This window comes from Podarcis muralis, chromosome 17, assembly GCF_964188315.1.
Source record: "Podarcis muralis chromosome 17, rPodMur119.hap1.1, whole genome shotgun sequence".
NCBI classification, from domain to species: Eukaryota; Metazoa; Chordata; class Lepidosauria; order Squamata; family Lacertidae; genus Podarcis; species Podarcis muralis.
In genome coordinates, this window is record NC_135671.1 from 5931006 (window position 1) to 5944046 (window position 13041).

Sequence of the window (13041 nt, forward strand, 5' to 3'; positions counted from 1 at the left end):
ATGAGGCACACAAATAAGTCTGTGTTAAGGATAGTATATTTGTAACAGCTCCCAATGTCACAAAGGCAAGGGGAGCCAGTGCCATTCCCCTATACACTTTCTGGGAAAGGAATACCTTGGGGAGGCTCTCTCCCAAGTGTCACAAACATAATTATATTCCCCACCCCTTCAAATTTTTAGACAATTTATTTCTGTGGGAATCAAAAATATCTATCTGCCCTACTAGACAATATCCCTTTCCCCATGCCATAGTTCTAATTATGGACCTTAATCAAATGCAAATCAAAAGCTCTGCTGGTCAATCCAAATATCCTGTTATTGGCCTATATTTCAAAATGAGTTGAAACAAACCCAAACCATTTGTCTGTCACAATTTAAGCAGAAGAACCATGCACATAATTGGATGTTTCGCTGAAGTTCATCTGCACGAACTGCTGAAGAGACAAGCCATATCTCCAGTTGAAAGGTGACTGGCCTCTTCAACAATGTGAAATGTTGCCATAGGATTTTTTTGTTTTAAAAAAATCCACCTGCCTGCACTCACATATAGCTTTGTAGATATATGAGTATCCACTGCGTCCTACTGATGTTGAAATATATTTTATTTTAATATCCTGAGTTACCTCATCATTGAACATTCAGAATTGGGGCGTTTCTGTACAATAAGCCAAATTATTCATACTTCTTTTTAGCTTTATGGACAATATTCCTGCAAATCCTTTCCAAGGTAAATAGCACAATATCCTGTATATAATAAATGGGGGATAGTTTTATTCCAAGGGACAGAAGCTTGCTTGCAGATTGGCGGGGCGGTACTTCCACTGTTTGCTCTTTTCAAACAAATTTACTATGCAGTGCAATCCAGTGCAAGAAAAGGAAAATGAATAGGTTCCAAATAAGTAACTAAATAACTAACACATTGGAGCACTGTTAATATAGAGATGTGGAAACAGAGAAACTATGCTCGCTGGTATTCACCACCATAAAAAGTAACTCAGCTAGGAAATCAATTCTGTGTCCGTGCAACTCTAAGGGCTGTACTATTCATTGCCATTGACATCACAAACTATATTCAGTAGAGAGTTGTGTAGAGTAGCAATGAACACTCTCTCTGGGGTACAAGAACCACATTTTACCAAATGCAAACTATACCTGGACAGCTGGGAAAATGCAATGTTTTTCTGCAACAGGTGAATAACCGTACGTTAAACCATGTGGCCTTTGTGTTAAATATTATCAACAACAACAACAACAAAAACAACCCACTCTGCATTCATTACATTAAAAACTGTGCAGAAAGAGCATTGGTTAACTAAGGGAGACCAAGCCAAATGCAAACTACCAGTCCACTATTGGCTCAATAAGCCTCCTGTTTTTTATACCTGCCTGGAAGTAAAAAAAAGACAACAACAAGGAAGTTGTTACATAGCTGGCAAGCCTGCATGCAATTCAGTGGGTCAAAAAGTTGGGCAAGTCTCACCTAGGGCCTTATTCGTGCTAATATCCTAATTGCCTAAGATTTAAAAAAGTGTATGTTAGCTTTTCCACCTGCATGGGCTTTGGTGTGGGCCTGAGCAGAATTAGACTGATCCCCGGTCTATCTGGGTACAGCCAGGGTACTCCCGCCATAACTGGGGAATCTGCTTCATACATGAAAAAGTATGAGACAGGAGTTTGGTATCCTAAGAAATTACCTGAAAAATGACTGCCTGGGGTTGCACCAAGTATTGTCTCATCAGCATGGAGCACCACTGCCATAGCATGAAGGAGAAAAAAAACAGAAATGTAAGGAGAATATATATTTTTTTTAAAATGAGTGCAGTGAGAACTTAATAAATATATATATATTAAATATTGTATTATGAAAGCACTCTCTTTTTCCATAATTCCTCTGCCCCAATCTACTTAACAAGAAACTGACATATAGTTAAGCATTGCGTGGTGACCTGAAGGAGGAACTGCAGCTATGGTGTACAGGCCTAGCTATCTCAAACTGCCCAAGCTTGTGACAGGAATATCATTCGAAGGATGGTAAGCCTGCAAAAACTGTGACCCATAAAACTGAACACAGTCCATTAGCTATGCATTGTGGTTTGCCATTGTGCTTGATAACCCCAGTAGGCAGCAAAAGTAAGAGGTTTATCAAATCCCTGATGGGCCACCATACTTGGCTGATGGGCTCTGCTAAGCTTAGTGGGTCACAATTTGCACCAGCCTAAGGTACGCGTTTCACAGCAAAAAGCTGAATGCTCTAAAAACACATACAGGAGGTAGCAATAGATGAAGAAATCTGTGATACTCTTAGGGATAAGCTATAGCTCATTCAGACATCCTTTGCTTGCAAGAGGACCCAAATCTGACCTCTATCTCTGGACAAAAGGATTCAGGGAACAGGCAGAGGTTCAGGAGCTACTGCAAAATTCACAGACAGTACTCCAAATGTACTAGCAGACCATGGCCTGACTAAGGGTTAAATCTCCTGCATCTACTCATAAGAATTTGCCCTGGGATGGCAGCGTATACATCAAGCCAACACAACATGTTAGCTACAAGGCTAGACTCAGTCCTCTAGTTATGCCTTGTGGTCTGCAAGGCACTTGCCAGTTGCTGTATTTTCACAGCCCTGAGCAGGCAGAAAAAAAACAGGAGGGGCATCTTGCAGGGACATCAGACCTTGCTGGTGGGCTACATTTGACCTGGGCTGGAGGATCACTATGTATGCAAAACTATTTAAATTCATGATGGCTTTCCTCCCACTTCTCTCCCCATCCACCCCCACCACCCACCTTGAAACTGGCTTTGGGAAGTAAGAGAACCTGCAGAATGGCACACAGGGGAGAAGCACTATCGTAGCTAGGAGGCAGGAAGTGGACCACCCTGGGCTGTACTTTGGGAGGGCAGGGAAAGAAGAGTTTGCAGCAAATTTACCGCCCCTCTCCTGCCTTCTCTCTTGGGGGGGGGGCGCCCTGCACACACACCCCAGGCAGTGATAACATACGCTCTGCCACTGGGGAGAATCCAGGAAGCTAAAAAACTAGTGCTGACAGAACGATTGCCATAGTCCTACACTGAGTTCATCCCTATGACTTAGTGAACTACAGTCTCCTCTTGAATGTGTATGTTAGTGTCTCCTCCACCCTGCCAGACTCAATTGAATAAACGTGTATATGTGCCATATAGAGGTATCTGAAAACTGGGGAAATCTGCCCTCTTTTATTCTTTCTAAAATGAAGCTTCGTAATTCCCTCTGAAACAGGAGTGATAAGATCTCAGGTTTTTAACCCAGAAAATGTCATTTGCAGGCTGTTATGCCTGACAACTTTGAAATTAAACGTTTGAATTAACTGTCAGAAATGTCTAAATAAAAAGCCATCATTTTGATTTTTGAACAATTAGAGAAACTTTTTACTGAAATTATTCTTCAAATGGAATATTCAGTGTGAATGGAACATTCAGTTGATTGACCAGCACTTAATTTTAACACAGAAGAAAGAGGACATCTAAAACAGCTTTGCTTCCAGCAGCCCTTTGGGGTACCTTTATCCTCATGATATCCCTCAAATAAAAATAAAAAGAAATGTGTTGCAATCCAGCTTGGTCGGGGGGTGGGGTGTATAAACAGGAGTAAGCTGTGATCACATATCACTATCTGGATGAGGCCTCAGGGCTGTGTGTGTAGTTTTCTCCAAATTATCACAGCACCAATCAGCTGTTGAAGAGGATGAAGTAGGCACTCCTTGACAAACTGTGAACATTTTCTGACAGGGTTAGGTACAAATAGCCCTGGTTGTTCCAGGGTGTTCCGCAAGTGTATCTGGGGTGGGGGGTGGGGTTTATGTAGATAGAAGATGATGATGATAGATAGATAGATAGATAGATAGATAGATAGATAGATAGATGAGAGAGAGAGAGAGAGAGAGAGAGAGAGAGAGAGAGAGAGAGAGAGAATCTGTAAAATCATGCATACTTCCCAAAAAATAAGGGGACAGTCTACATCTACATTAGAATTGTTTTAAAGATGTTTAAGGTGTATGTGTTTTCTTTTTTAAATATTTTTAATTTGTTTTATCACTTGTTGTTTGCTGCCATGGGTTACTTTGGCAGGAAGGGCAGGTAATGTAATGTAGTAAAGGTAAAGGTACCCCTGCCCGTACGGGCCAGTCTTGACAGACTCTAGGGTTGTGCGCTCATCTCACTCTAGAGGCCGGGAGCCAGCGCTGTCCGGAGACACTTCCGGGTCACGTGGCCAGCGTGACAAAGCTGCTCCAGCGAACCGGCACCAGAGCAGCACACGGAACGCCGTTTACCTTCCCGCTATAAAGGGTACCTATTTATCTACTTGCACTTTGACGTGCTTTCGAACTGCTAGGTGGGCAGGAGCTGGGACCGAAAGACGGGAGCTCACCCCGCCGCGGGGATTCGAACCGCCGACCATGTGATCGGCAAGTCCTAGGCGCTGAGGTTTTACCCACAGCGCCACCCACATCCCAATGTAGTAATATAATGTAAATCAAAGTGTTCTGGTATATTCTCCTGCACAAGCCCTATTGAGATGAATGAGGAATGTGCAGGTGCAGCTCCTGGGAGATTATGCTCCTAAGTGCTTAGCGCAAAACCTTTTCCTCAACTATGGTACAAAACTTGCATTAGATGTAGAACAGAACATAAAAAGATCTAGAAGGAAAATGGCATCTTTACTGTTTATTAGATCCCTTTTTCCAGTAACATGTCTACACAAAAGAGATGTTGATTTTGGCCTTGGAGACATGGGTCAAATAATATTGTCAACAACATACAATATAAGCTTTCATTTAAAACACTCTTCTGACCCTGGAGGCCGAGGAGAGTTAAGAGGTTAGATCCCCGACCAACACATTCTCCATGGCTTATAAATTCACTCCCCTTATCTCCAGCAAGTGAAAATAGATGCTAGATTAGGGGCACTTCACCATTACTGTAGACTTCCAACAGTGAGTGACCTGTTCAAACAGACCGAATATTAAGTAGGCTACCTGCCGTGTAAAACTGGTTGCCCATCTGACCTTGTGACATCACAGTAGAGGTAAATACTGTAAATTGTAAGTCCCCCCCCCCTTTTCCTCACATAGACTTTAACACTTTTCTGTCCAGATCATTCATGAAATCCCTGGATTATACCCACAAAGAATTCATTATTCTTATTTCAACAGCCAATGTATCTGTATCCTCAATTCCAAATCCCCATTTAAATATAGGCAAAATAATTTGTTTATACACATTCATCATCAGGTAATTATTGCCTACAATAATTTGGAGGCTTGTTGGAAAGGCACATAAAAACATACATGCAATTTGTGATGCACTACTTATATGGAGAAGCAGTATTTACAGGTTGCAAATGTAGTTGTTTGTTGAGTCATTTGAATGGCTCCCCATTCTCTTTGCCTACTGAAGTTATTCTTTTTAACATCGTAGCAAGAAAGAAAACAGTATTCCAATTGAAACTATCACTATAATAATCATAGTTTTTATTTTCTCTTGTTTGGCTTATATATAATACGGTTGGTCTTCATTCCCAAATATGCATCTCTTTGGAAATTTGAGACCAAGTGCTCTCTGTTAGCCATGTTTGATATCTTTCATCAATATATAATTCATACTTTGGAACCACAAAATTGGACATAGTACTATTTTTACTGTATTTTTGAGATGTGTAACTCATTCTGTTTCTGGTCCATGTCACTTTCACACGTGTTCACCCATAACTGTCATCTGCAGCAGCCATTCCATCTGGTTATGGGAGAGTGAGATAGATGGGGCTTCAGGGCCTCTCCACCTGCTCTGCAAAAGTCCAGCTCCAACAGGTTCCTCCCTCAACTGTTATCAGAGGTGGTATAATCAGTGCTATTGTTTATAGAAAAAGAGGTGCCAGAACTCACCACCAATGCCTCCCTCATTCTCTGATAATGACAGTGGCACCAACCTCAGTTCCAGCAAGTTCCAACTGAAAAGAAAGTCCTGGGTAGAATCCTCTGAATGACAGTTGCTGGGTAGAATCCTCTGAATGTCAGTGGGGAGAGTGCAATTGCTTGTGCGCTTTCTATAGGCATCTTTAAATGGGATCCTCCTATTAGAGGGTCCTGGTTGCGCGCGGGCTCCTGGGATTCCCCCCCCCCCATAGGAGTCATTGTGGGGGGAATAGCAAAAGCCCTGGCCACAGCCCCTGGATCACGCCAGGCTGTTTTAGCCAATCCCCAGAGGGTGGTGTGATCTCAGGGGCTTTAAAAAGCACCAGCGTGACTCACGCAAGTAGGGGCACCTGCATCGCATTGTCAAACACCCGCCTCCCTCCCTAGAATTAGGTATTCTCGCCTGACTTTGCTTTGCTTTGGGTCGCCTGTTTTGGAACAGGGGATGGGTAGGAATTTTTTCCAAGTGGCAAATTGGCTCTAGTCACTTGGTTTTTGCCTACCCCTTAGCAAATCGTCACAACTTGTAAATTGGCGGTTAGGCATTGGCTCAGTTGGATTGAGGGGAGGGGAGGTGTGGCCATCACCTGCCCCTCCAGGAACTGGGTATTCCCTGAAAGGAATCTGGGGGTGCTGGGTCTCGTCCAAAGCCCACTTGAGGGTCTAGGGCCATGCCAGGACCACAGGAACCCCGGGGTGAGCTTCAGTTGGTCCACATCGACGTTGCTCTCTCGTTTGGTTTACCCCATTAGACTATCACCCAGAGAGGTGGAGTCAGTTATAGTCGAGAGTCAATGCCTAAGCCAATACCGCTCACGTGATTGTAATTTCAATAAAGTAGTGGCCAAAATTTGCCCCAAAACTTAAAACTAAAATATGTGTCTGAGTGAAGTTATCTCACTCAGGTGAGTCCTGGGAGCCTCGAGGCGCAACCATTTCCCTCTCATTCCTGATAGGAAGGAAATCCACTACTCAAGCTCCAGGACTGGAGTACTTTCCTCTCTAGTTTGAAGGCAGGTTGGAGGACTACAGCCTTCAGATAGATAGCCTTCCCCTAATCTGCTGCTGGCACACCCCATCTCCAGCCCTATTGGCGGCAGAGCTCCAATGTTGGTAAAGACTGTAGAGATTTCCATGGCAGCATAGAGGAGGCATTCAACACTGGATTTCTCTCTCCAAAGTAAGAACTCTCTCTGCACTTGGAGAGGGACAGAGAGGCCTGTCCCATTTCACCACCTGAAATGGGAATGTAACCGCCCAGCAGGAGCACTGCACACACCAACCCCACCCCTTGCCACCCCACTGAAGCCTTGCTTACCAGGGTTATGTGGCTGCGGCTTCTAGGTTCAAGATCTTGCAAGAGCCTCTCAAGACCTCTGAAACCCAGAAGATGCCGCAGCCACTTCTCCAGCGGAGGTGCCCCTTGGATTCCGCCACCTGAGGTGGCTGCCTTAGCCTGCCTTACGGATGGACCGGCCCTGGAGAGGGGCACTTTCCAAGGGACCCTAGGATTGCAGGGTTAAATAATTTCTTAAACATATTTCCCCTCAAATGTACTTCCCCCTCAAAATGTGCATATTGTCTGTCACCTGGATGTCTTGCAGATATGATCACAGAGACACAGGACAATTTTCTTGGATTGAAACAGGCGGCAGCTACATTGATCACAGATGCAAGTGTTTTGGCTTAGGCATTGGGTAATTTCACAATCAGTCAGCCCACCTGCTGACTGCCAGTCCTGGGGTCAATTCTGAGATAGGATTGTCCTATGACATACATCAAGTAGGAACAGCCCCTCAGAATAAAGCATGACTGCGGTGCTGGAAAAAAAAGAGGCAGGCCTTATTTAAGGCTAGGGAGCAGACCCAAGTGAAAACCCTCAGTGGGTCTTCACTTGCCCCCCCCCTCCCCATGATGCTAAACTTTGTCCGTCTGTGATTGGGCAATTCCACAGGCAGGCAAATTTTAGCTCCCCACAGCCAGCAGGAGAGGTAAGCATATCCATTGGGCTTGCGCCATGGACCCCGGCATGCAACAGCTACTCACGAAGATGTGAGCGGGTCTACTGGTACCTTTTTGAGCCAATAACTACATTGGATCACTTGAGGAGTGCCAGTGAAGAAAGAAGATTTCTTCACATTTCCCTACCAAATATGACTGGATCCAAAAATGGTTCTGTTGAAAGAATCTCCCTTTTTGCTGTATAAAAATTTTGGTAAATATATTTATTATGATGTCTTTGTACTTCTTGATACACACATATAGTGAAAGTATTTTAAACCCGAGAAATTAACATATTTAGAAATTATCTGTATGTTGCACTGGAACTGTCTACATTTTCATTGCATCAACAACCATGAGCAATGTTGTGTTGCCCAAACTGAGTGGGGAAAATATAAGGATTATATTAGCAACCAGGTTTTCTACAAAAGCTCTGCTGTCAGGCCACAAAGCGGGGGGGGGGGCGGTTGTAACATTTGACATGGTTCACAGATTTTAATCCAAAGCAACTCTAATTAATCTCCCCAGTTTTGCAGAAACCCTGTGCCATGTACAGCTGTATGGGCATTGGTGCTCTTCTGTCTTAAATTTTATAGGAATTGAAATTTGATTACCAAAGCCTCCTCCTTGACTCCCCCAGATCTGAACTGGCAAGGATCTGATGGACCATTTATCAAAAATGAGTCCTCCCCTCACCCCTGTCCTCATCTATCTATCATTTACATCACATTTTCAATTCCACCTTGCACTATCAATGACACTAATTTTTCTTTGGGGTAAATCCTATTTACACAGCCAATTATGGCAGTATTCCAAATCCCCTTTGTTTTACATAACATTTGTCAATTGGCTTTTTAAAAAAACGCAGGAGTTCCATATAACACTTGAAATAATATCCTGTTATTATTGTGTTCTGTCACTCAAAACATTTCTAAATCTCCCCTTTGCAGAAGATTTTTGGAGGAAAAAATTAGCAGCTGTATTTCATTTTCACCCAAATCCAATTAGAATCACGACACTCCCTGGAGATCTTTTTTAAAAGAGTGGGAATTATTTAGTGCACCCTGCCATGAACACATTTACTCCGATACTTCAGAATAACTGACCTGTTTTTGACCTAAACCTTATTATTTGCATGCTGAAGCTATATATGCTGCATTTCCTACTAAAATCTGCAAATATATTACAGTCACTAAGAGCCTTTTGTAAAGGGACCCCCAAATCCAATCTAAATGCCTAGAATTTACCTGTTGTTTTTCTTTTATACATATAAATAGCTGCATTTCCATTCTCTCTTTGTTTCTCATTTTCATTTTCTCCTAATATCTGCATGTAAATGTCTGAAAATAGCATCTGTAATTGAGGATTATGAAGTATAGCCAGCTCCTGACAGGCTGCTAAGGAAGATGGATTATCCTCATTTTTCTGTAAATTTTGTCAATTTTGGAATTCATAAGCTATCAACACTGATCAAAATGTGACCGCACAGCTGTGTCAAAAAAGAAAGGAGCAATGACGACGTAGCTCCCTTGTTCACTAAGAAGATTGGTTCTCTAGTCCATCCCCCAGTTCCCCCCCCATCCCCCAAGCCCGCTCCTCCAAAGCAGGGAGAGAGAGAGAGAGAGAGAGAGAGAGAAAGAGAGAGAGAGAGAGAACACACAATAACACTATATGCAGGCCATCACTGGTAGTTTCAAACACAGCCCCCTCCCACCACCAACCCCCCCCCCCAAATATTTAGATAAACAAATTGAACGTACACAAATTCTCTAGTGCACTGATTCAAATCACAAAGTATAATTTATTGCGTGTTCTCCCTTCTTTATTTATCCCTAAGTAGTGAACACGATTTCCATTCAGGAGGTTTGTTATGTTCCACTCCTACCAGACAATCACAGCACACTTGAGGCAATTGTTTAGCCTCTTCCTCTCAATTTTCCCATTACTGGGAGTAAGTACTGTTGGGACTCTTTAATAGCCTGACTGCAGCCCATATCAATAACAGATGAGGTTTAATCGTCCAACACAAAAATTATTTAGGCTCGGTAAGGACATTCAATGTCATTTGCATAATGGCATTTCTATCCTGCGCACCTAACCCATCGTGCATAAACAAGGCCCTGGGACCATAAATAATAATAAATCATGACGTCCACGCTCCTCTTGCTGTAATAGGAGCCACTCTTTGTAGAAATTATTTCGGCGGAAAATGGGCACTGTAATTTTAAAGACATGTGACAGGCCACAGATCCGTAAATCACACGCACACTCTCACTCACTCTCTCATACACAAACCAAAGATTTCCAAAATGAACACTGGAATACAAGAAATAGCAGAAAAATTATTGGCACTTGTGGCGGCAGTGTTTGCTGTTGACATTTGTTTACTTTTTGAATAAGAGACCAGAGAATTTATCTCAAACTCAGCTATTTCACACAGTGAGACGAACTGCAATATCAAGCATTTATTGCTTTGCTAGGGCTGTGGCCCATTTAAAAGTACTTGGGTGCAAAAACAGGTAGAAGGAGACAGCAGGAATAGGTCCCTGGAGTCATCAAGGGTGATGAGTCTCCATGGGCACATAAAAGAAGCAATGGCAGGCAGTTGAGGGCATGGTGCATGCAGAAGACTGAGCACTGGGGAAATGGCTCAGTCAGAAAACACATGTGAGAACGAGGGAAAGGGTCAAGCCAATGCAAAGCTTATCTGAGGCTCAGAGTGGGAGCTTTGTTAGAATAAAGTTATAAACTTGAACAAAAAAGCAGCTAATTCCCGGCCGGCCCGCTGAGACCCAGGGAAAGTGGGGCCAGCTGCCTGCCCCCTCTGCACAGTCCTGGAAAGGGTCCTTTGAGTAACAACACAACATAGTGGGGGAATTAGGAAGAGTAGGCAGAAAATTAGTAAAACAAGCTTTCTGCTCAAAAAAGGCTATTAATAAATAAAGTTACCTAAACAGGTGGCAATGGTATTTTTAAGGGGAAAACAGCAAACAGGCAACGAGTGCACATGCCCACATTCCTGAGCATGTACAGAGAGATAAATGAACCTGACAATACTGAATACATTTTGAACATGTGCAGAACACATTTTGTATTGGATTCCAAAAAAGCACGAGAAGAGCACTAGCGCCTTCTACTGCTGTTCTACAAATATTTAAACAAGAGTTCACGCAGTGTTATAGCAGGTAGGTTCTATAGCAGTTCTCATGCATCCATATTTCTGGGAGAGATTGCACAAAGCTCTTGCATAAGTAAAACATCTCTGGTTATACTTTCACTCTTTTCATGCAACAGAATGCACCAAAGTGTGTAAATCAGCCCTTTTATGAGCAGAAGACACAGGATGCCAACAGCAGGGAAGTCTGAGCAAAGTTTTGGACAAACATTAGAATTTTGGGATAGTAATAGCAGGTTTGAAATGTATACACATTTGAAAAACTGTAGCTAGCTGTTCACCATTGTTGTGGGCTTCATGGTAGAAAAACAGGTGGAGGCAACAATTTCTGAGCCTAAGTGGGGAATGAATATATAGTGCAGTGGTGTTGGATAGAAAAGGTTTATAAGGAAGAGAGAGAAAATCATGCTGAGAGAGAGAGAGAGAGAGAGAGAGAGAGAGAGAGAGAGAGAGAGAGAGAGGAGGGGATAAAGATCAAAGGAATGTTGATGGGAAAATATCAAGATGCAGATATAACTACACATATAAGAGAAAGAGAGAAAAGGAAAAGAAAGAGAAGCAAAATAGACACAACAGTGGGCTTTGTTTTATTTTCTACAAATCTCCACTTGTTTCTAAGTAGCATGAAATACTATGTGTCTTTATGCAATACTCTGTGTCTTTATGCAATTAAACTACAGTACTATGCAGTAATAAGTGTATAGATGCAAGGCCAACAAGTCATTCCACAAAGTGAAGAAAGGAGAGATGCATCTACTAGAAGAGTATGGTGGAAGACGTAAGCAAGTAGCAAATGACAATGACAGGCTTTCTCTACTGCATCTAGCAAAAAAGTTCAGTTAGGACGATTTGGGGCACCTTTTTGGGCCTAGTTGCCTTAGAGCAGGACTAAAAGTAGCATTAGATTCATGTTTGTCCTTTTATATCTCAAGTGGAACCTGCCTGGATTTGGAAGAGTTAAAAAAAAACTTTCTAAGTGCAATGGATGCTGGGGTTTCTCCAGACAACGAACAGAATAGGCCTGGATTGGTTAAGCCTGCTTGCTATAAATACTAGGAGGCTGGGTGAGGCGCCCGCCTCAAGCAGCAGAAGCCCAGGGTGCAGCGCCCACCTCACCTCCGCTACCTACCTCTCCACCTCTGCCATCAGTGGAGAAGAGGCACCAGTTACTGGCAAGATCTCATGAGATCTCACTAAAATGTCATGAGATCTCATGAAGCACTTGAGATCTCACAAGATCTCACAGGACACCAGCACCACAGCCAGCACTTCACGGGTGCCAACGCAGGTGAGAGAGGGGCAGTGACAGGATGCACCATCCCTGCATCATCTTGTAAATTTCCACGTCCTCAGAAGCATTTATCTGTTTTCAAAACTCTCGTGGTTATAATTGTTAAGAGGCAGGGAAAACAACATCGTATTAAAGCACTCCAAGAAACAGTTAAACCTGAGCTCATACTGGCAGTCCCCCCTCTCTTTTCATAGAGGACAGCTAGATTTCATTCTGTCAAGAGTTCTAGCTGTGTGTTGCAAAAGAGAGAAAGAACAGCATTATTCCCTTATTTATTTATTTATTTATTTATTTATTTATTTAGGCAAACAGGTTCTGACACATGTGATCAGAATGCTGCATGAATGACCAAATGATCGGTAACTGAAACCATGGTTGTGTGAATCCATCCATAAACACATACACATTATGAGGGGTTGGTACAATCCTCTACAGCTGTCGAATCAGGACTAGCACAGATATAGCACTAAGAATAGAATCTGGGCTTTTTATTATGTGTAAAGACTCCAAGTTTGTCTTTTGATGTATTTTTTTCCTGCAGTTCAACTCCTTTCTCTTAAACATATTTCTGCATGTCTCATTTAATGCCCTTACAGGTGATGGACTATACTGAATTGGCAAAACTA

General features: G+C 42.7%; 1 protein-coding gene across 7 annotated transcripts in view; it reads right to left on the reverse strand.

Annotated features, from left to right (window-relative positions):
* Positions 1-13041, reverse strand: part of PAX5 (paired box 5) — a 233501-nt gene that overhangs the window by 121142 nt on the left and 99318 nt on the right. For 4 of the 7 annotated variants that reach the window (XM_028711498.2, XM_028711500.2, XM_028711499.2 and 1 more), the window contains exon 7: positions 1695-1751. The exons of the other annotated variants lie outside the window; for them this stretch is intronic. In XM_028711498.2, the coding sequence (XP_028567331.1) occupies positions 1695-1751 (57 nt within the window). The remainder of the gene's footprint in view (positions 1-1694; positions 1752-13041) is intronic. 7 annotated transcript variants of the gene reach the window in all.